Below are 21,261 nucleotides of genomic sequence, written 5' to 3'. Positions count from 1 at the left end.
AAGCTTAAAGCACGACACAAAATACAGTCCACTGCATTAGTATTATTCTTGATCCACAGTGACACACGGACTGTGGGAGGAAGGAGCTCTCTAGCAGAGGATGACACACCCCAGCCCACTGGTACCAACATTAAAACACACTGCCGTTCCTTACTTTCCTTACAGACACCTTCCAACTCCAGAGAAGCCCATGTACCCATGTACTCTCTTGAGTGCTTACAACATTTCTGCACAATCCTTTTTATAAGAAATGTGAAGCGGTTTGATACTTAAATGAGATGAATTTCAAAACATCAGACGCTATTCAAATGGAAATAAAGACTCTCTGTCATTGATATGTCTGTAAAAGTGTCGTTTCTGGGTTGACATGAAGGTTATACTGCAGTCTTTGTATTTCTCTGAACAGAGCCGAGCATGTGGTGTTATTATTAGCACAAAGTCTCTTCAGCAGCCTTGCATGACTGAGTGGCATTCAGTTCTCAGTCTTGCCTGGATCTCTTTTGCTCTTATCTGTAATTCTATTGTTGTCCCATTTTAAAGGCAATTGTTGCCACAAGGACATTATAGTCTTATTCCATATAATCTCACCAAGATTTCGTCAGGGACGTACTGTACTAACTTCTATTTTGAGGTTTCAATGAAAACAGAAATCTGTTTAATCATCTACCAAAAAATTCACAGTATGTACATGACCTGATAAGACAGAAATATTACACGCTAGCCTTTGTGAGAGCAAATTGCTGAAAAGTGTGTGTCACCACTGATTAGACACTGAGAAAATGAACACAAATCGCATTGTAATTATTCAATCTTTTTACGGGATGGACTGGCTGAATTGTGTTAGTTAGGGTTAGGATTAGCCAATAGTATTGGTAATATATTTCCATAGTTGGTAGTATAGAGAAAACTCAGTTTGGTACTCAGTTTTGCTCTCCAGCACTCACTTGTGTATTTGTGATGTGAAAAATACTGTGCCATCTTTGCACATAGGTGTGGTGTAGTTTTTGAGGGAATTACCTGAGCCGTAAATGCCATGTGAGCTGCAGGAGAATTGAGAGTGTAAAATACTTATAATCAAGTATTATTTGTGGGGATACTTTACTCACATGCTATTTAAATACTTGGGATCTTACTTAATGGTGATAAATCAACATTAAAGAAAGTTTAATTCCTTGTAAATTTTGGGTGGGTAATTAAACTTAAAACAAAAACAATTTAATGTATTAATTGCAATTTAAAGTATTTTTTTTTTAAGTTTACTTAACATACTTTAATGTTGTTTCTATTGAAATTTTATGTTGTGTATTTAAATATGTATGTAGGCCTACACATTTGTAATGACGTTGAAATTTAGTACATTTAAAATATATATTAACTTTAAATGTAATATTGAATAACACTACAGTTAAATGATAATACTATAACAGTATGATAGAATACTTGACATGTGCTTAATGTTAGTCAACACATGTGATAAACAAAAAATAATTTAAATAATGATTTAAAGTCTTACATTTGACATTATTAGAAAGTACACAAGTCAGCTCAAGTGTGTTAAGAGAAACATAGCAATGAACTTCTAAGTGCACTTTTATTTAGTTCATATGATTTTATTTGCAAGTAGTTTATTATTATTATTATTATTATTTATTTTATTCTTTTAAGATTTGAAGTACACTACAAGTGCACATTCAACACAATTAAGCACACTTCTTTTTCACAAGGGAATTTATTGCCTTCAAATTGTGCATTTCAGGATAAATTCATTTATAATTGCAATTTGCACACAGTGTGTACAAATTCTTGAGATATCGGGTATGAAACATTTGAATGCAGCCTTCCATTTAATATTTAAATTTGTTATGTTTCATTAAAAGAAAAAATTATCATTCAACTATAGAAATAAAGCTTTATGAATTAAATTCAAGTAGAAATAAAGCGCAACATCATCATTTTTCTGCGTTGTGGTGAAATTTAATTAAATTTGAGTCAGCAGTGAATAATGTTCCACCCCAGCCGTACTCTCCTTTTAAGGTGTCTGCCAGAGTCTGGAGACTCCCTCGGTCCAGGTCGGTGAAGGGGTGAGGGCGTACGGGGGGCGCCTCTGACAGAGCGCTTCTTTGTGTGAGTACTGGAAGAGACCACACCCCCTTTGCTCATGATATCATAGCCAATAGTTAGCGCAAGAATTTTGACTCCTGGGGACAGACAGAAGAGAGAGAGAGACATTGTAGGAGAAGCGTGGCCAGTGGTGTGGGGTGAGTGAAGCATGCGGGACACACACACACACACACACACAAGTGAGGAAGAGGGGCGGGGTGGAAGAAGTGGCCAAGAAAAGCCCTGCTTGTGTTGTCCTGGGCAGGGTTTCACTGGGTCTCCTCAGAGGTTTATAGTTTGTGGTGTTGGAGGACGACTGTTTCTCAGATTTGTCTTAGCGGGACACTCAGGACTTCTGGTCTGTGCTGATTTTTCTTTTTTAAAATAAAGGATCTCTAATTGTGTGGTAGAAGTCTATTCACAAATTTGAAGAAGTATGAAAAAGGTAGGGAGAAACTTTATAATTTGGGTTCAAATGTAGAAGGTCTAGTTTCAGATTGGTTTTGAGTCTGAAAAAAGTGATTGCACATTTACACAGTTGTGTACATTTAAAAAAATAAAGGTTCTTTATTGGCATCTGTGGCTTCACGAAGAACGTTTTACATCCAAGGAATGTCCTGTTACACAAAAAGTGTTATTTATAGTGTAAAAAGGTTATTTAGATTAATTTAAAATGGTTATTTTAAGAACTGTTCACTGAAGGTTATTTGGGGAACCAAAATGGTTCTTCGATGCCATCAAAACAAATCTTTTGGGGAAATTTTTTTTTTAAGAATGTATAGAGCTATACTATCTTATCCTGAGGTTTCATATTGATTGATGTGTTTGAGAAATATTTAGGATCTCTTCTTAAACTTTTATAAGCATGAACCTTTATCAAAAATGTGGAATTTTTCTGTTCTTTGACTTGTTCGAACGGCTGAAAAGAAATTTTGATACAAACCAAGTGACCAAATGAACCTTTATTTCGGACTGTCAAACACTAGTGGAACATGCTCATATTTTGATAAATACATCTTTGTGTACCTGAGTGAAAATTACATTATAACGTCATTAAATATCACTTGGAGAGCAGTTTATGAAAAGTCATTGTTCAGAGATTACTGAGAAAATCTTTAGCATTGTTTGTTTACCAGTGCCACTTATTGTAATGAAATCCATAAGAAACATACATACATTTCTAAATATGGCTTAAGTGCCCAAATACTTTTTGGGGGCCGCTCTTTTTAAAGAGAAACTAAGCCCAAATGTTGTAAACAGGCGTCTGTCTGACTAACTGCTTCCAGATGCTGTGAGGGCAACAACATGCTGAATGTCTCATATATAGGCAACGATAGACTAGTTTCAAGTAAATGTAAAATGACAAATGTGCTCAATATGCCCTTAAACACATTAAGTTGTATAAATATACAAGGTGTTTATCTCAATCCATCTTGGTGTTTTGCAGGTTTATATACACACACAGTTTAATTAGTTGAGGCAGGGCTGTGTATCCTTCATCACTTCCATTAGACTGCCGGAGCCTGGAAGACAGCTGAACTATGCCGGGAATGTCAGAGGGGGTTTAGAGGAACATCTGTGGACCTCAGAGAACACACTGACTGCTCAGGGCCACAGATTTTAATGTACAGCCACTGCAAATATAGATGAGATTGGCTTGTGGTTATCCAGCCATGATGGATTCTAACTTACGTTTGGATTCTATTAAACAGTTGATGAGCCGGGTTCTTTGAGGTAACAAAACAATTTCTCCAGACAGTGTGCCAATCGATCACTGTATTGAGTTTTCTCTCCCAGCGGCACATAACATACTTGAATATTGTCAAAATGACAAAGTGATTCATAAATTATACTCACTATACCACTAGAAGCCAAAGTAGAATCTATTTTCTTAAAGGAAATTCCATATTCCACTATTTTTTTTCCTCAACTTAGAGGAGTTGATATGTACCTCTCCAATCTCAGTGCATGCACTCAATCGATGTAGTGTGCGGCACCACTGTGCTAGTGTTTAGCTTAGCACTATTCATTCCTTAGGATTCAAATGGGGATGAATTTAGAAGCTACCAAACACATCCAAATTTCCCGTATTTAAAGACGGTTACATGAGTAGTTACTAAGTATGGTGACACAAAATAAACAGTGGCGATTTCCTAAGCAGATAAAAATGATTACTGTAATGTATGGCGGAAGAGCACTTCGCAGCACTTTGACCTCGGCACAGTATTCATCACTCCTGAAAAGATGATATTACTGCGCCGAGGTCGAAGTGCTCTTGGTATTTTATTTTACCCCGAGGAGAACATACATTGCTTCATTTTGCAAATGCATCTCAACCATCTCCCACAGGGTTACTAGACCACTTAAAGGTTTCAGTACCAGATCAACGAAATAAAATAACCCCTGCAATTATTCCTATGAAAATAAAGAGTGTCTACATAGTCTAGACATTTGTGTTTTTCTTTTAGTAAATAGCTAGGGCCTATTACCCACTTACACCCATTAGCCATGGAGATTGAGGGGCATAAAGAAAACTAGGGAATGCATCCAATGCATTGTGCAATTAGCCTGTGAATACCGTGATTATCATGTGTTGAGCATAAACCATTACAGCCTTGCTTATCTTATGATGTCCCCATAACTTAACCCAAAGCAATGCAAGGTAATAGGTTCGGTATGTAGGAAATCAGATGTAGCTTGCTTTGAATGAATGCATCTGCCAAGTGCATAAATGTAAATCCTTCCAGCAAACAGAAGAAACTAGAACTGAAAATATATGTACTGTGTGTATGTTAATGGGATACTAAGTTGGTCCATTTTTTCCTCTCATTTGCAAGACTTGCAACTCCATTACACCATTGCTGTGTAAACCTCTGAAGAGAAGGGATCGTAAATTATTAATACTCAGGATCAGATAGCAGAGGTCAGAGTTCAACAAGCCCATTATCTTTCACATCTTATCACAGTCTATCTGTATTATGTATGATGTTCACATGAAATATTTCCTTATTTTTGATTTTCCTGTCCTCTTTTGTTCATACAATTGGCGGTGTAGTAAACAATATAATTGGGGTCCCCTTGGTTTTGGACATTTCTGATAAGGTGTACAAAATGCATAAATATAAAGAAGACCATTTTTTTATTTTTTCATTTTATGTACAGTACTATGCGGATAATGTAAGCCATGTACTTGGTTTGGGGCAGGAATACATCTGTGCATGTTTGGCCATTGCATCATCTTACACTATTTTAAACATTGCATTTTTGCATGCAAAGACACATATTGTACATCATCAAGAGCTGTTCTGCAATTTCATTCATATCAACAGCAAGAGTTCACAAGAACTACATCCCAGAACAGCTCAAGCAGACTTTAGTCTGGATTACATGTACAAACACACACACGAGTTCAGAAAAGAGTGTTCATGCCATCCAAACCAACCAAACATTGACGTCAAACAGACCCAGTTGTGCAGCAAAAGTGTTACTGTGCAGTTACTATTATTACTCAAATCTGAAGGTATGAAATGTCTTAAAATTAGAAAAAGGTCTTGTCTTGCAATTGTGAAACTTTCATGATCGATCATTGCTGTCAATGCCAAATATGTGAGTACTCGGGTATTCATCCATAATGCAGTGTAAATTGTTATAAAGAATTACATAAGTACTTGTTTAGACTAATGTGACCTCTGTCTTTATTTCTCCAGAAGCCCCCTGTACACTCAGAGGATGACAGTGAGCTGAAAAGAGAGAGAAGCCTGAAGACTGTGAGCTTTTTCGATTCTGTAAGTGTGATATCTAGTGGTGAGAGCAGTATGGAGCTTGAAGATCAGGCCGAGACCCAGCAAAGTTATGTGAGCAGTGGGCAGAACATAGTGAGACATGGAGGAGAAGGGATGGACAGTGAAGTTGCCAAGGAAATACTTTACCTTGATCAGGTCCTTGAGGAAAACTGTTGTGATCCCAGGGCAGAAATTACTTCAAATGGGACAAGTTCCCCTGATATTAAGTCAAACGGTCATGCAATGGACAGTGCAAGGTCACCTGAATCACCTAGGACAGCAATCAAGAAAGAGGCACGTTTTGAGCTCCGACCATTTCTTGAAGAGAAGAAACCATCAAAGCTATTTGACACCACAGCTGAAAAAGAAGTTCAGGTGAAGAAAGTAAGACCCTCGGAGGAGATTGCAGAGCTAGAGAAGGAAAGGCTGGAACTCATCCGGGGTCAAGCTGTCAAGAAAAATCCTGGAATTGCAGCAAAATGGTGGAACCCACCTCAGGATAAGACACTGGAAGAGGAGCTGGAGCCGGACCAACTGGAGTCGCTTCGAAGATATGAGGAGAGGAAGCAGATGAAAACAGAAGCCAACCGCATACCACAGGCTGCACCCAGACAGACAACTTCCTTTATCCAACCTGAAATAGGAAATAGGGAGGATGTTGTCATGGAAGAGATTGACTTTTCTGCAGCACGCAAGCAATTTCTGCAGATGGAACATAGCAAGCAGCCCACAGCTCCCAAGAGGAACGTGGCACCACAGCTTTACTCTGCCAAACCTTTCTTCAGGACTCCAGAGGTCACACATGTAGAGAGGCCATGCGGTTCTGTCACAGTTGCCAATCAAGAAGGGGTCACATCACACGATGGAAGTGAAGTTACTACAGTCAAAGCTGAAAAGATTTACTGCTGCTCTGGAGAATCTGCCACACCACCCAAAGATGGTTTGGCTCAGAACGAATTGAAATATGATGAATTTACTTGTGCCCGGGCAGTGATGACTATTGTGAAGGAAGAGGACTCTGATTTGTGTCAACACTCTTTAAACAGCTCCTACCATACGGAAGAAATCGACTCTGGGTTAGATGACCTATCGCTCCGGTCTCAGGACACAACTGTACTTGAGACGCTCTCCAATGACTTCAGTATGGACTACATAAGTGACAGTGGTGCATCAAATGAGACCATGAGTGCCTATTTGGAAAACTCTCTTGGGGAATACTCTTTTCCTTCAACACCAGTGTCCACTACACCAATCAATGGAAAGTATGAAAGTGGGATCAAATCTCCAAGTGAACAGAGTGGGTCTTATCAGGCATATGGCTTGACAGAAGAGGAGCTGGAATACCATGCTGGGATTCTTGTCCAAAACGCTATCCAGCAAGCCATTGCTCAGCAGAATGACGAATGGGAGCCTCTTCAGGCCACACAACATTCGTCCCCCATTCTCGAGAGACATGTGGAAATTACTGAACCACAATCCCAACCCCTGGTGGAAAGATCTGCCGTCACGCCACCTCCCAAAGTGCCATCCCCCCTAGAGGAGAAGAAAGCAATTGCTCCTCGGATAACTGTAGTTCAAGCTGCCCCAGTTATCCCAGTGAACACTTACAAACCTCCCAGTCCTTCTCCTCCACCAAGTGAGAAACCAGAATTCAGCTATTTCAGTAAGTACTCTGAAGCAGCAGAGCTCAGGAGCACCGCAGCTGTCACTCGTGCTCAGGAAACGGAGGTCACCTCAGGACCGTTCAAGCTGCGCTCACGCAAACAGAGAACCCTGTCCATGATCGAAGAGGAGATTCGGGCGGCCCAAGAGCGCGAGGAAGAGTTGAAGAGACAACGACAGGCACAAACATTGCACCTGCCCCGTACACAGAAGCTGAAGACCAGCACCCAGCCAAACAAGCTGGTCCTTGCGGGGAAGACAGCACCAGGTATGATTATATATGACAGCAAGAATTGATTACTTAGGACAACATGTGTGGAGCTTTATTTGATGAATCTAAACTACTTACTGTAACTCCTCCTGATTGACATCAAGCCGTATAAAATGTAAATTAGTACTCATACCACAGCTGTTCTTTGTACAGTTTTTCATGGGTTGCACCAGCTACTTCAATCAGTAATCAATGCATCTCCCTCTGATTGTGTATATGCCAGTTTGACCTCTAATGCAAACCGCCAGCAGTTCTGACATTTCTAGCTCTGACTAGCTTTGATGTCAGTTAGTTGGTGATTGTCAGTCATATAACTGAAATCCTGGAGGTTTTCTTTATAGAGCTTCTTTAGTTTAGATTCCTTGCACACTGTGTCCCATGGGTCTGCACACGCTGTTATGCTTGAGTCACTTTTGCAAGGTGTGCTTTTTGAAGAGGGTTTTAAGAAAGCTACAGCACAGCGGCTGAGGAGAATGTGCTTATTGTTTTTTTTACTATATGAACTTAATGACTGAACACTGCTCTTAATAATTGTCTAGATAATACTGTGGCTATATAGGTTACATAAATGTATCACGGTTTCCATTTCTCGAGAACACTAACACTTTCAGTTTGTGTTGGTTTGATGTAAAAATGCATTACACTATGCTGTACTTTAAATGTTTTTATGTTTGATTGGTTTTGTGGTAAGAAGCATGTTTAAACTTCCTTGTCACATTCAGTCTTTATTTAGCATGTTGTTAGATGTAATGCTCAGCAGCACAGTGTTTAATGTCATTGTGTGCTGTTCCTGTTGGCGATCGTCGATGCACTTCTGATGTTCTGCTCTGGAGAAGTTTATGTCTACCCTCTAGTGGTGTCATGGGGAACGCTCGAGTCCATTCTTTTTGGCTTTCTTTTAGCTATAATGCTAAATACCACAGTATTTGAAGTGGTATGAGGTATCTTGTGGTATAAGTCTCAATGATTCAAGGGGATCGGTAGAGGACAAATATAGACTTCTTGTAAAGTACATTTTCATTCAAACTCTTGCATTAAGGCTTGACATGCCAACATCCGTAGAAGAAAACAAGGGAGCTTCAGTTTCAAACTATGGCCAGTATGAAATAAATACATATAATGATATATAATACTGCTCTCTAATTGGATGTTTCTGCATATTTTGCATGTCTCTATTATTTAACACACCTGATTCAAATCACCAGCTCATTAGAAGAGAGCTTCAGGCATGAGCTGTGTTCCGGTTGACATGGTCCCTACACTAGTTCACTGCTCCATACTCCCTGAGCGCAGGAAATCTGTTAAAGTTTACTTCACTTCGAAACATTCATTCATCAGATTTACACTATAACAGGGCCTACAGCGTTTCACAGACTTCAATGCCCTTTGAATGGACCATATATACTTATTTTGATCTGGAATCATGAAGAATTCATTCTATAAATGATGTCCACTTCGTAGGGCACTTACGTTCAAATAGAACAAACGTCTACAGTGATAACAGAAACATACAAAATGTATAGAGCGATGGGATATGAGGACTGAAATTGATACCCACTGAAAAAATCACTTATTTATAAATGGTTTGTCTTCCTGACATGGTTATCTCTTAGATTCCCTTGATTTAATGGGATAAGAAACAGCATAGTGGGTTTCTACACTGAGTTCTCTGTGCCTCTAGTATTCATACTTGGGTCGTCATCAAGAATGTGTCTGAGACTCTGGGCTCTTTCATGTCTCTTAAACTGATGAGTGATGGAAAAAGTATCTTGCTGAAGCATTCTAAAATTCCAGCTTTATCCAGCCCTTCATTTTCATATCAGTGGCTTGGAATAGAATGTAACAACAAAACAGAAACAGAGTTTGCATGGACCTTGTGAAAAATTTTAAGATTATATGCCGGTCATATTACATCCTACAATAAAAATAAAGAAATATCAAATGACATACATTTCTTGAAAATGAATGAATTATTGGGTCTGCAGGTAAGATAGAGAAGGTTCGTCCAGTTCCTCCAGCATCGCCGTGCTCTTCAGATGGAGCTCTGCCCTCGACGCTGTCTGATCTGGGCAGTGATGATTCTGGAGGACAGCGACCCAAGAACTTCATGCAGACTTTGATGGAGGACTTCGAGACACACAAGGTCAAGCGCCGAGAGATATCTGAGGACAACAGTGTAAGTCTCTTATGGTCAGGTTCAAATGTGGTAATGAGTAATATTGCACGGTATAATTCATCGTCTGTGGATTCCTCCTGTCTACAATGACATTCTTTCAGACATCCATTTGCATTTACAACCAAAACATTAACTTTCACTTTAGTTGGCTCAACTTAATTTGCTTTAAATCTATAATTACATTTGGATTCGGAATTTGTGTTTCCTACCGCTAAAGTACCATTGCCATGGCTTACACCAGAAACCATGTTCCTCTTTTCATAAGTGAAGAAACGGGACTTTCCAGCTCATTTAGAAAAAACTGAATTCATAAAGACTTTGCCAAGCGAAAAACCACCATCGAATGCATAATGAGGACACTCAGTTTCATGTCAACCACAGTCTTTTTGTTTTCCCCTTTTGTTTTCTCAAAAATCAACATATTTCCTCTTAAAAAGCTATTATTTGGAGAACAAACTATAAAGTGCCTGTGTTTTGCAACTTTGCTGCACTGACAGTACCACGTTCCATTATTATAGTGCAAAGTAACAGCAATGATTTCAGATCTACAGTAGTGGTAATATTGGTGTCTTAGGATGTCAGTTATGAAAGCAAAATAAATCCATGACAATAACTGCAGCTATATGCAGCACTTGAAATTTTGCCAAGTAAATAAGCCAAAAATGTGTAAAGTCCTCATTAAATATTTCCAAAGCTCTTACAAATTACATCTGGCATCACATTCAGTCACAATACAAATTCATGCTTATTTTTACTCTGGGAAGAGTGTGGCCAAATATTAAAGACTGAGGTGGATCAAACATAAAACTTGAAGAATCGGGATCACACGTGTCTCTAAATGTGTGTGGTTGTGGTGAGCCTGAACTTACACAAACAAATACTTTACATTGTCAATACATTTTAATAAATATAGTCTGTACACCTGGTCCTTGAAAAAAAAAACAATAGGGAACAGCCCTAACAAAGTTAAGCACATAGTTATTTCAGATGCAGTCATTAGCTTTACCCAGAGCACACAGTATTGAGCCAACACCATCTGTACAGTACATAAAAAGTCAAGTATATACACATACGAAAGCAACATATTTGGTGTGAGCTGATCTAGTTTCAGAAGCTGTTCTCTACACAATAGCAAGTGTTTGCACATTAACGGATTCTTCCTCTTTCCCTCTCGTCAGTATGTCCGCTCAGTTACAACTGAGGTACTTGTACAATGCCTGCTTCAAACTTCATTGTGTCTTCATTTGTGTTAGTGCATGAGTTTTTCTTTGTTGGGGGGAGTGGGGTTAGTTGTAGCAGTGCCAAATACTTTGACGTAAAAAAAAGTGTTTCGAAGGAATCATTGTATTATATGTGGTATCATTGCATCATTCGAGCCACATTTTGTAGAAGTCAAAGTATTTGCACCTACATGATCTACTGTATGTCCAAAGTGCAGAGTCACGATCCATTCCCATGATTCCTGTCAATGAACTTACAATGTCCAGTCATCTTTTGATCATTTTACAACCTCCATTCAGAGTCCTAATATCTCAATCTCTTTTTATTTGTATATATTTTACATAGTGTTCAAGTTATTTGAGAACTTCAGATTGGACATTTAGGTTCACTGAAATAAGACACAAAGTGAGTGTAACACTTGGCACCTGGTTTTACAGCAATATTTCTTCTGAAACAGCATGGCTGTTCTCTTTTCTGCTTTATTATTTCTGCTTTCATTCTGCGTTTGCACTTAAGCTTGTATTGGGTGTTGTGCAGTTTACATCTGAAGCTGTTTTGGACACGAACTCGTACTCAGCATGAGACGCTGTGATCTAAAATGGACCATCTGGTTTGCACATGTGTGATTAATGTTTTTAACGAAATGTCTTATATGATATTGACATTACTTGTTTTTGTTGTTGTGCACAGTATAAATAATGTATAGCCTCGCATACCTATGGTATTGTAAAATAACACATCATCCTTCTTATAACATACTTTTTTTTTCTTGCAGAAAATAAATAGAAATAAAAAAGTAATAATTATAATAGTATATATGTAAATAAGGGTTTAAGGGTTGTATATATATACATATATATATATATATATATATGTATTGCTATGGTGAAAATTTCATTATAACATTTAAAAATAACAATAATAAAATAACAGCCTTTTCCACATATTTTTATGTTTATCTTCAGGTTCTGGAGGCAACACGTGTCACTCGCAGAAAAAGTAACATGGCCCTCCGGTGGGAGGCGGGAATCTACACCAACCAGGAAGAGGCGGAGGAAGAGGAAGAGGAAGAGTAAACCAAACTTTCTCTGTACAAGAAGGAGAAAGGGAGGGGAAATATGCAGCAGGACAAACACAAGTATTTATTGGGAATCCAAACCCCAGCCGCAATTCACACCTCTCTGAAGATTTGTTTCTGGAGCCTATGGAAAAAAATAAAAAAAAAACCTTCTCTTGACACTGAAAAACTAGAGATATTATACCGCTTCTCATTTTCACTACCAACTTATTGCTTTTTCTTTTGTGCTGATACGTTTTGAGAAAGTGGAATATGCAAAGATGAGCATTTGGGATTTTTGGCATTAATAAGTGTGAAGATAATACTGTATTTGGACTTCACATACATAGAGTTATCATTGTGTGGCTAAGGACTTTGTTAAAAGAATGGTAAATATGGGATGATATTCTATTATTAGTAGAAGGAGCTTGGATATAGATGATAGCATGATGACGTCTGATTTCTAGTTAGATTCTTGACATTTGGACTTTGAAATGTTAATCAGGATTGGTGCCATGTCTATGAGTTCAGCTATGAGCCAATTTAGAAAGAAGAACTACACAAATATGTCTTTCAGTGTCCGAAAGGGCAAAATACTGTTATTTGTTTTCCTGTGAATCACATCGTCACATGTTCAGCCTGTAAGGATAACCACTCGTTTTCCCAGTTTTGCCATACAGTTAGTTCATAGAGAAGCTTTAATGAGGAGGACAAATGAAAGAAACATTCACACCACTGAAAGATGTTGTGAGGTTCGTAAAGGCAGACAGACTGATAATACAATAAATCCACATAGAAGAGGAAGAAGCATGGTTTGTGTAGGCAGCAGCTGCTTTCTCCTCTAATAAAAGATGAGAAGTGTGTGTGAAATATAAGTTGATGCACATGTGTTTGGATTGAAGTTTAATGTAATGCAGAACATTTAATGGCTGATGTAGATTATTTGGGAATGTTTGTGTTATGTGTAGGAGAGGAAAAATGAAGGAAAGGACAAAGTATTCACTGAATTGCATGATTTTTGCATTAATATTAATTTAAGAGCGTGAACATTTCTCTTTCCATTTCTCTTTTTTTAGCCTTTACAAACAGAAAGTGTTAATGCAATGCCATTATTTAACATGGTTTCAAACGCTTTATTGATACATATGTACACATGAATGTCTGAAATGTTGGAAATTTGTATTCTTCGTTCACATTTTTACAAATTTGGCAATATAAAACAACAATCTATTCAGGACACTGACATCAGTGAATGACGTGCTGCGTAAAAGAGAAAAAGTGAACAAATAAATGGACAGATCTTCTTCTATATTTAATCTTTGACTTCTAATCTTGCCTTTGGTCTTCGGTAGCATTTTTCAAGCCACAGACGAAGACAATCTTTCAACAATGTGGCTTTGTTGTTGTTGTTTTTTTTTGTACCCTCCACATATAATATATATATATTATACAAAAGTATTTAAGGGACCGCTGTCCTTTTATGTGTATACATGAAGTGTTTGTAGTGTCTGGATTAGAGTGGCATATATTGCATAGGTTCTTAAACTGCAGGCAAAAAAAATAAAAATAAAATAAAATTAGAGTTAGGCATTGTAATAATAGGTTACACCTACAGAACTATAAATGTTCTTGCAGAAGGTGAATAGTGTTGATTTGTGTAGATGCTTGACGTGAGATTGCGTAACGACCATCAGTTTTATTCAGAGCAGGATATTGGATTTTTACTTGGATTCTTTGATGTAAGATGATTATTGTTGGTGAGCAAAAAATAATAATTTTATAAGGGGAAATATTTTTATTCGAGCAGTGAGATATAGAGCAGTGTTCCTATAAATTGAAAATAGTTTTGGAAAAATGACTGTGTTTAGTACTATAACAGCACATTTATTCATATATATACAGTGTTGTGTGTATTTAAGGACAAGTATGCCATACTATATGCATTTACACAGGTTTTCATTAGGTGCTATCAGCAACATTACTAGCACCAAGTAGGTAAAGTATTGACTGTGATGCTGACGGGGTTTTGCATCATGAAATGTGCAGCATTCAAATGCAATGAAAAGCCAGCATTAGCTTTCCTAAAAAGATGACATGCTTTTGTACTTTAATGTAATGGTTGTTTTTACCTCATAAAGCTAATTAAGAAATAAGCCAATGTTCAAATCTATAATATAGTAAGATTCCTATGGCAAAGGATGGTGGCCAAATAGCTTTTAATGTACACTAACAGAGGAAAGGGGTACTATTCAAAATTGAGCAATATTGCAGCTGTTGACGTGTAAAAGCATTATAGCAAAAGCATGAGCCTTTGAGGACATCTGGGAACAGCGGACAAGAACTGGGAGCACTTTAGCATCATTTTGCTGCAATGTCGATTCCAAACAGGTTTATTGTCTATTGTCAATAGTGTATGAAGCACAACCAAGCAGCAATGTTGGTCAACAAGGCAAATTCATGTTTCTAAATTTTTAAATGGTCATTTCTTTCGCCCCCCACACAAAATTCTTAATTATTTAAATGACTGCATTTTGCACGTGAAAATTCTCAAACTGTCAATGCAAACGAACCTTTACTGTTGCGATATGTCATGGCGAATGTACACTTATTTACATAGGAAAACGTGGGATTGAGGTTTTCACGTGAGGGCGAAAATGTTTTTGCTCGTGTTCAGAGCATTGACCAACAGAAAGCTGAAGGTTTGAAGGAGACTTCTGCACACTACTGACAAAAGAGCTTTTTGTTTGCGAAATTTCAATGTGATTGCAAAAGTTTTTACCTAGAAACATAGTTAGACTTGTAGTCGAGGATTTTCCTTGCCAGTATCCTGTGTGCATGACAGCTACTGCATCCGTTGCAATAGAATTTGAGTTTCATTGTCAGTTTCACAGAAGACAGCTTTTCAAAGAATAAAAACAAATCTTGCCCTTAATGAAATCACAAGTATTGCTTTTTGAGTTTGAACTTTGTTTTTTAGGTGTCACTTTAAAAATGTTGGGTGTTTTGCTCTTGTTGTTTAAATTTCAAATCTATTTGCAAATGCTTCCTTAAAAGGTTTAATAGGTGTTCTAGTTCCCTTTGGGAGGAACCAGAGGAATATTGATATGGTGTGATATTTCAATCATGCTTTCGAAAGCCCTCTTTTGACATGTTAACCACTTATTGTATGTTAATATTCTGCTTATATTGTTTTATAGTAATTTTAAGTCTCACTCATACACAATATAAATATTTTCTCATTAAAAAGAAAATGTGTAAAACGTCTCTATTCTTGACTCCATCAAAATCTGTCAGTGTGACAAATGTAATGCCATAAGAAATTATAGGAAAATTTCACCCAAAAATGAGAATTTGCTGAAAATGTACTCACCCTCTGGCCATCCGGTTTAGATTTGTTTATTTCTTCATGAGAACAGGTTTGGAGAAATGTAGCATTGCATCACTTGTTGAATAATGGATGCTCTGCAGTGAATGGGTGCCGTCAGAATGAGAGTCCAAACAGCTGATAAAAGCATCACAATAATCCACAGCACTCCAGCTTCCAGCTAATATCTTGTGAAGAGAGAAGAGAAAAGCTGTGTGTTTGTAAGAAACAAATTAAGATGCTTTTCATTTCAAACTGTAGCTTCCAGCTAAAATATAGTTTAAGAGTCTGGTACACTCTCAGAAAAACACGTTGCACAAAAGCTGTACTGTCTATCAGTACCTAAAAAGAACAAAAAAGTACCTTTGGAAAAGTTACTGCTCCAGTGACTGCTTTTGTAAAATTAATGTACAATTTTTCTGGGTGTGTATCCATAATATTGCTTTCTCCAGTGAAATCACAATAAAAATGCATTCAAGTTTTGTTGCGTGAATATGCTATTATAAAAAAGGTATGGAATAATGTCAAATATTATAACATTAATTAAAAAAAGTGATTTAGAATATTCGGTTATGGCTAAATTGTCAAACTATTTTCACACTTTAAATGTGAAAAAATAAATTAAATAAATTAAAAACCTTATACACTTAAAAATCATGGAAAAGTTACAAGACTTTTGTCCTGCATGAAGCTTTACTTCTGAAAAAGTGCAGAGCCTATAGCCTACATTCTTCAAAAACAAATTTGTAGGAAACTACAAGAAGGTGAGTAGATGGTGACATTTTGACATGTTCTTTATTGTTTTTAGGATGTCTGTCTGTTCAGGAGAAAATCCCTCGTGACCTGGAATGAGGTCATCGTCTGCTCCTCTCCTGTTTGACTGGTTCACACAAACCAAGCAGATATTGCATCACTTGCTTTAAGAAATATGTTTTCCTTTTTTTGTCATTTTAATCAAAATCAACTTTATATAAAAACAACCCCACGGTATGTCCTTACTATTAAGAAAGTGAAGTAAATGTGTTTGTGCCTGGGTGAAACATGACTAACCACTGAAAGTATTTCAGTGTGCAACTTCCCCATAACAGAATGACGCGCGAGTCGAGCTTCTGTGAAGTATCGGCTCCGATCAAAGCACTTTTCGTTTGCTTTTATTATTCTTATGGCGGTAATGATGTCCTGTCGTAAATACATCGCGCCTCTAGTGTTCTGTGCCCAGGTGGCCAGCTCGTTTTTTGACACCGCTCTCCAAATGATCGTTAAAGAACGATGCGCAAACCACGACAGAGACGTCGAGCAGAAAGCCATCACAAACTTCAACATGACCTTCAACATGGTGCTCAAATTCATGCCAATTGTGCCAGCGATCCTTCTGGCAAAGGTGGGAGACAGGGGTTACAGGAAGGTGCCAATAGTGGTTCCTCTGGTTGGATATTTCCTGTCCAGAGGTCTGCTTTTGCTGGATATCGTGCTGGACTGGCCTCTCCAGGTGCTGTACGCGGTGCCGGTGATCCACGGACTGTGCGGGGGCTTCGCGTCTTACTGGGCGGGTGTGATGGCGCTGGTGTCGGTGTGCTCCGGTGAGGACGAGCGCTCCGTGCGCATCATGAGGACCGAGCTGGTGTACGGAATCGCCGGGTTCATTGGTAGTTTGGCTTCTGGTCACTTATTTGACCTCTATGCCGTGGAGCTCCAACAAGGAGCCATTCTATCTAGTTTGTGTGTGCTACTCTATTTCCTGTGCCTGCTCTATGCCGCATTTTTCCTGCGGGTCGATCTTTTCTCAGTGCTTGGAGAGAGGCAGGAGCGACGGGAAAGTGTCGGGATCATAAACCACGAAGCCCGGGATAAGATAAACATCGCTTTGCTCTTCGTCAGTGGGATCTTGTATGATATAGCAGTGGCTGGAGGAATGGAGATGTTGGGAGCTTATGTGCTCAAAGACCCCCTCAGCTGGGGCGCAACAGAGGTGGGCTACGGAAACGCGTTGGGGTCCCTTCTCTTCATCACCAGTTTTTTGGGTGTGAAGATGTTCACGAGATGTTCAGTTAGAGATGAGAGCATGGTGATGATCGGGATGGTGTCTTTCGCAGCTGGGATTTATTTCATGGCATTTGTGACCACAACTCCGATGTACTTTCTGGGTAAGTTATAACCAAATACAGTACTTAATGCTTATTTAACGGTAATATTTTATATGCCCTTAAATGTATCTTAAATGTATTAAATATGATCATTATATGGCTAAATATTATATTCATTTTGTTTTGGCAAGTGCCCTTTCATACCAAAGGTGAAATGAATAAACCTTGATAGAACAAGTGCATAGTTTCTCAAGGGAATACAAACAGAAATGCTCTATAAATCACTTCATTGATTTGGTATTCTTCTCTGATCTGAGGTTTTATTCTTGTCTCCTTTAGCTCGCTCTATCACTCTGTTTGCTCTGATTCCAATGCCCACCATTCGCTCGCTGCTGTCCAAACAGGTCAGGGGAACCTCGTATGGTAGGTGTTCAGGTCTTTATTCTGTCAGTACCCTAAATAAGTTATGTGTCTGCACATGGTGCTGCTAAAGGTAGGCTTTCTGGAACATAAAAATTTCCTCAAAAGTAAACTATTAAACAATTTGCATGTTAGTCTATGCAGCTGTGCTGTGAAGCATATCAGTACTGGGTGTATATATTCAGAACTTGAAGTGTGAACAAACCAATCAAAAACAGAAGTGAAACTACATGTCAGTGTATTCACAGGTGGAGGCCAAAGGAATATGTATGCTTTTGCGCAGTAACAATAAGTAGCTTTATAAAGTATTTCATTTCCCTAAAGTAACTTTAGTCTCAAGTTCCAGTGTTACCAACAGAGTTCAGTGGAACTTGTGACCATAGTTAGCACCTAATGATGCTTTAGGGAAATGCACCCCTGGTTGTTTTCGGGTGGTCTTTGATTTGTTTTCTTTATTTAATTACCCATGTTCTTGACTGACATAGCTGGTGTTAGTGTTGTCGATCCCAGTTGTACAAACAGTTGATGGTTTATGGTGAGCTGATTGACTGGCTGAGGTGACAAAGAGCTAGACAATGATATTTCAGAAAAGTACAAGGCCAAGTACCGAACCCTGAGGCATTAAAACACTCTCTCCTTGGAAGGTAACTTATTGGATCTGTCTGTGTTGTAGGACTCAGGCCAGTGAAGTGTAATTCAAATAATACTCATTTCAGAGAGAGTGGACAGGCACATTTTTTAGGCCTTACTCTGCTTTTATGCATGTCTGTGCTTTTGGTAACCATCCAGAGGTTAGCGTACGTACTTTACCTTATCACCAACACACAACTAGTGACAAGCCAGACAAAAATGTAAGCAGATTTGAGCATTTGTAAAGAATAAGTTATCTGAAGCCTAGACATTGTGACAAGTTTAAAAGCAATAGTGCAGTACAGTCACACTCAGACACTAAAGAATATCTGTAATGTAACATTGAGAAACTAAAATATGAAGCCTATAATTTTTTCATTATTAACTTTATTTATTTGAACAGGGACACTGTAAAAATATTCATTAAACGTAAAATGGAGAGATGCATTATACCAGGTTGTAGCACTTATGCTAATTTCCACCTGTAGTCCCTGGGCAGGCTGATGACAAATAGATACACATGTTAATAATACATTAATAATTAAACATTAATAATTCATATTTACAGTATATAAAAAAAACATCTTATTTTAAGTGCGTTCTATAGCTTGTATTCTTTAAGGTATCTGGTACTGGAGTGCCTCAGGGTTCAGTGCTGGGCCCCCTGTTCTTCTGATATACTGTGGTTGCAGGTCACACCTACCAATGCTCAATGCTCACCCCCTGCTGGCACCAATATGTAACTGATATGTAGTATTTATAAAAAAAATAAATAAAAGTACAGTTGGGGTGTTGATGGGATGAAAAACCGAACCAACTCAACTCATCCTTACGTTTTGAACACTATAGTTTGGTGAAGCATGTCTTTTGTCATTTTCATATTTAGCTACTTTTCCTCCCATAGGCATTACCTTTGTCATGCTCCAGTTGTCCTTCAAAATCGCAAGCTTGGTCACCACACCCATCTACACTAAGATCTATCAGGTCACACTCGACACCTTCCCAGGCTTTGTCTTCATTCTGTCCAGTATCTTCACTGTTCTTTCTATGATACCCATTAGGTAAGGTGACACTTTTTGGCATCCTTTGACAATATTTTATTCACTACCGAATTCTGAGAAACAGTTATTCTTAAAACCTTATTATTATTTATTTTATGCCTAGTATTGTAGGATGTCGCTCTGCGAGACATGATGGATATGAGAGAATCCAAGGGAACTGACTGACAGCATCAGCCACACCAAAGCAGACAAAAATGATGAGAAATGGACAAGTTTGTACACTGATGTTACATACAGTAGAGGATATTCTGCTAGGATAATGGTACTTCCTGTTGCACTGTGGTTACACTGTGTTATTAGTAATGCAATCTGTGTAGCATATTATTTGCCAAGGATTTTTTTTTTTTTACATTATGTATAAAATGCTGACAAATTTTAGTTTTTAGGTATTTTGGAAACAATTTACTATAAATTGCCATACGTTGTTAACATTGCCTGCATTAGTTTATCATGAATGCACACTGGAAAATTCTTTGAAAGTATATTAATCTTAATGTTGATTTCAACATTAACTAGTATTATTGAAATCAGAAGTATAATCTATAATAGACCAGCGTTAACAAAGATTATTAAATATTTTAACATAAGTATTACTCATTCTTAGTTAACTAATTAACTAATGTTAACTAATGGATCCTGTAAAGTGTTACTGATATTTCTCTATGCATGTCTATTTGAAATGCAACACATCTTTTATCAGATTTTTATTGTACAGATTGTGCAATAAATTAAGTTATTTGTACATCTATGTATGGTGTTATATTAATAAACATACTTTTTTTTTTTACACAAAGTATCCAGGAAATACAATAATGATGCAACTAATCATCATAGTATAATGGTAGTCCATAAGTCCATACGTTTTTAGTTCTGAATGTGCAAAGGCACAAAAATACATTACAGAAAATTACATCGGAGTATATTCTAATAATTTATATTGCAATGATCCAGTATTAATCAGTTGAGGTAAAGGGTAACAGCATCAGTCAACACTGTACAAGTTACTTTTCCTTTCAAAATCCAGAATTTATATTCTGTCAATTTAACTATAAACAGTTTATTCCAAAAGGAAGCCAAATGAGCTTTAAAAAACATGTCATATATATAATACACATAACTGAATAACCTTTTAATAAACTGCAAGTGATTTTCCTCACTTGCTTTAGCTTAATTTGTTGTGTGTATACTTCACACACACCCACTGGACTGATCTGTAAGTAAACATATACACACTCATGAGCAGTTGTTTAATATTTGACAAAAAAAAAAAGTGATGAAATGATTTATGAAGACCACATTAAAAAGGTCGAGCATGGACATAGGAAACAGTCTATGCTTCCAGACAGAAGATCTGTGAGGATGTCTGAGAGGATGAAGGTGAAAGAAAAGGTCAAAAGGAAATGAGAAGATGCTGATGACAGAAAAGCACTGTG

At 37.7% G+C, this 21,261-nt stretch overlaps 2 protein-coding genes across 9 annotated transcripts in view; both read left to right on the top strand.

The window, feature by feature from the left end:
• LOC128021455 (A-kinase anchor protein 2) overlaps positions 1-13,817 on the top strand; it is an 87,619-nt gene extending 73,802 nt beyond the window's left edge. For 4 of the 8 annotated variants that reach the window (XM_052608688.1, XM_052608682.1, XM_052608684.1 and 1 more), the window contains 4 exons: positions 5,808-7,812; positions 9,801-9,991; positions 11,170-11,193; positions 12,178-13,817. In XM_052608688.1, the coding sequence (XP_052464648.1) occupies positions 5,808-7,812; positions 9,801-9,991; positions 11,170-11,193; positions 12,178-12,288 (2,331 nt within the window). In that variant the 3' untranslated portion in view covers positions 12,289-13,817. Of the gene's footprint in view, positions 1-2,376; positions 2,546-5,807; positions 7,813-9,800; positions 9,992-11,169; positions 11,194-12,177 lie in introns of those variants that run through there. The other 4 variants (XM_052608683.1, XM_052608685.1, XM_052608689.1 and 1 more) reach the window with 3 other exon arrangements.
• Positions 13,818-16,629: 2,812 nt separating this feature from the next.
• LOC128021458 (thymic stromal cotransporter homolog) lies at positions 16,630-20,572 on the top strand. Its single transcript, XM_052608693.1, has 4 exons — positions 16,630-17,777; positions 18,057-18,140; positions 19,672-19,828; positions 19,932-20,572. Exons 1-4 carry the CDS (start codon positions 16,796-16,798, stop codon positions 19,987-19,989), a joined length of 1,281 nt encoding a protein of 426 aa, XP_052464653.1. The 5' UTR covers positions 16,630-16,795; the 3' UTR covers positions 19,990-20,572.
• Positions 20,573-21,261: the final 689 nt, after the last annotated feature.

Source organism: Carassius gibelio, chromosome A10 (assembly GCF_023724105.1).
Source record: "Carassius gibelio isolate Cgi1373 ecotype wild population from Czech Republic chromosome A10, carGib1.2-hapl.c, whole genome shotgun sequence".
NCBI lineage: Eukaryota > Metazoa > Chordata > Actinopteri > Cypriniformes > Cyprinidae > Carassius > Carassius gibelio.
This window is presented reverse-complemented; position numbering and strand designations above follow the sequence as displayed.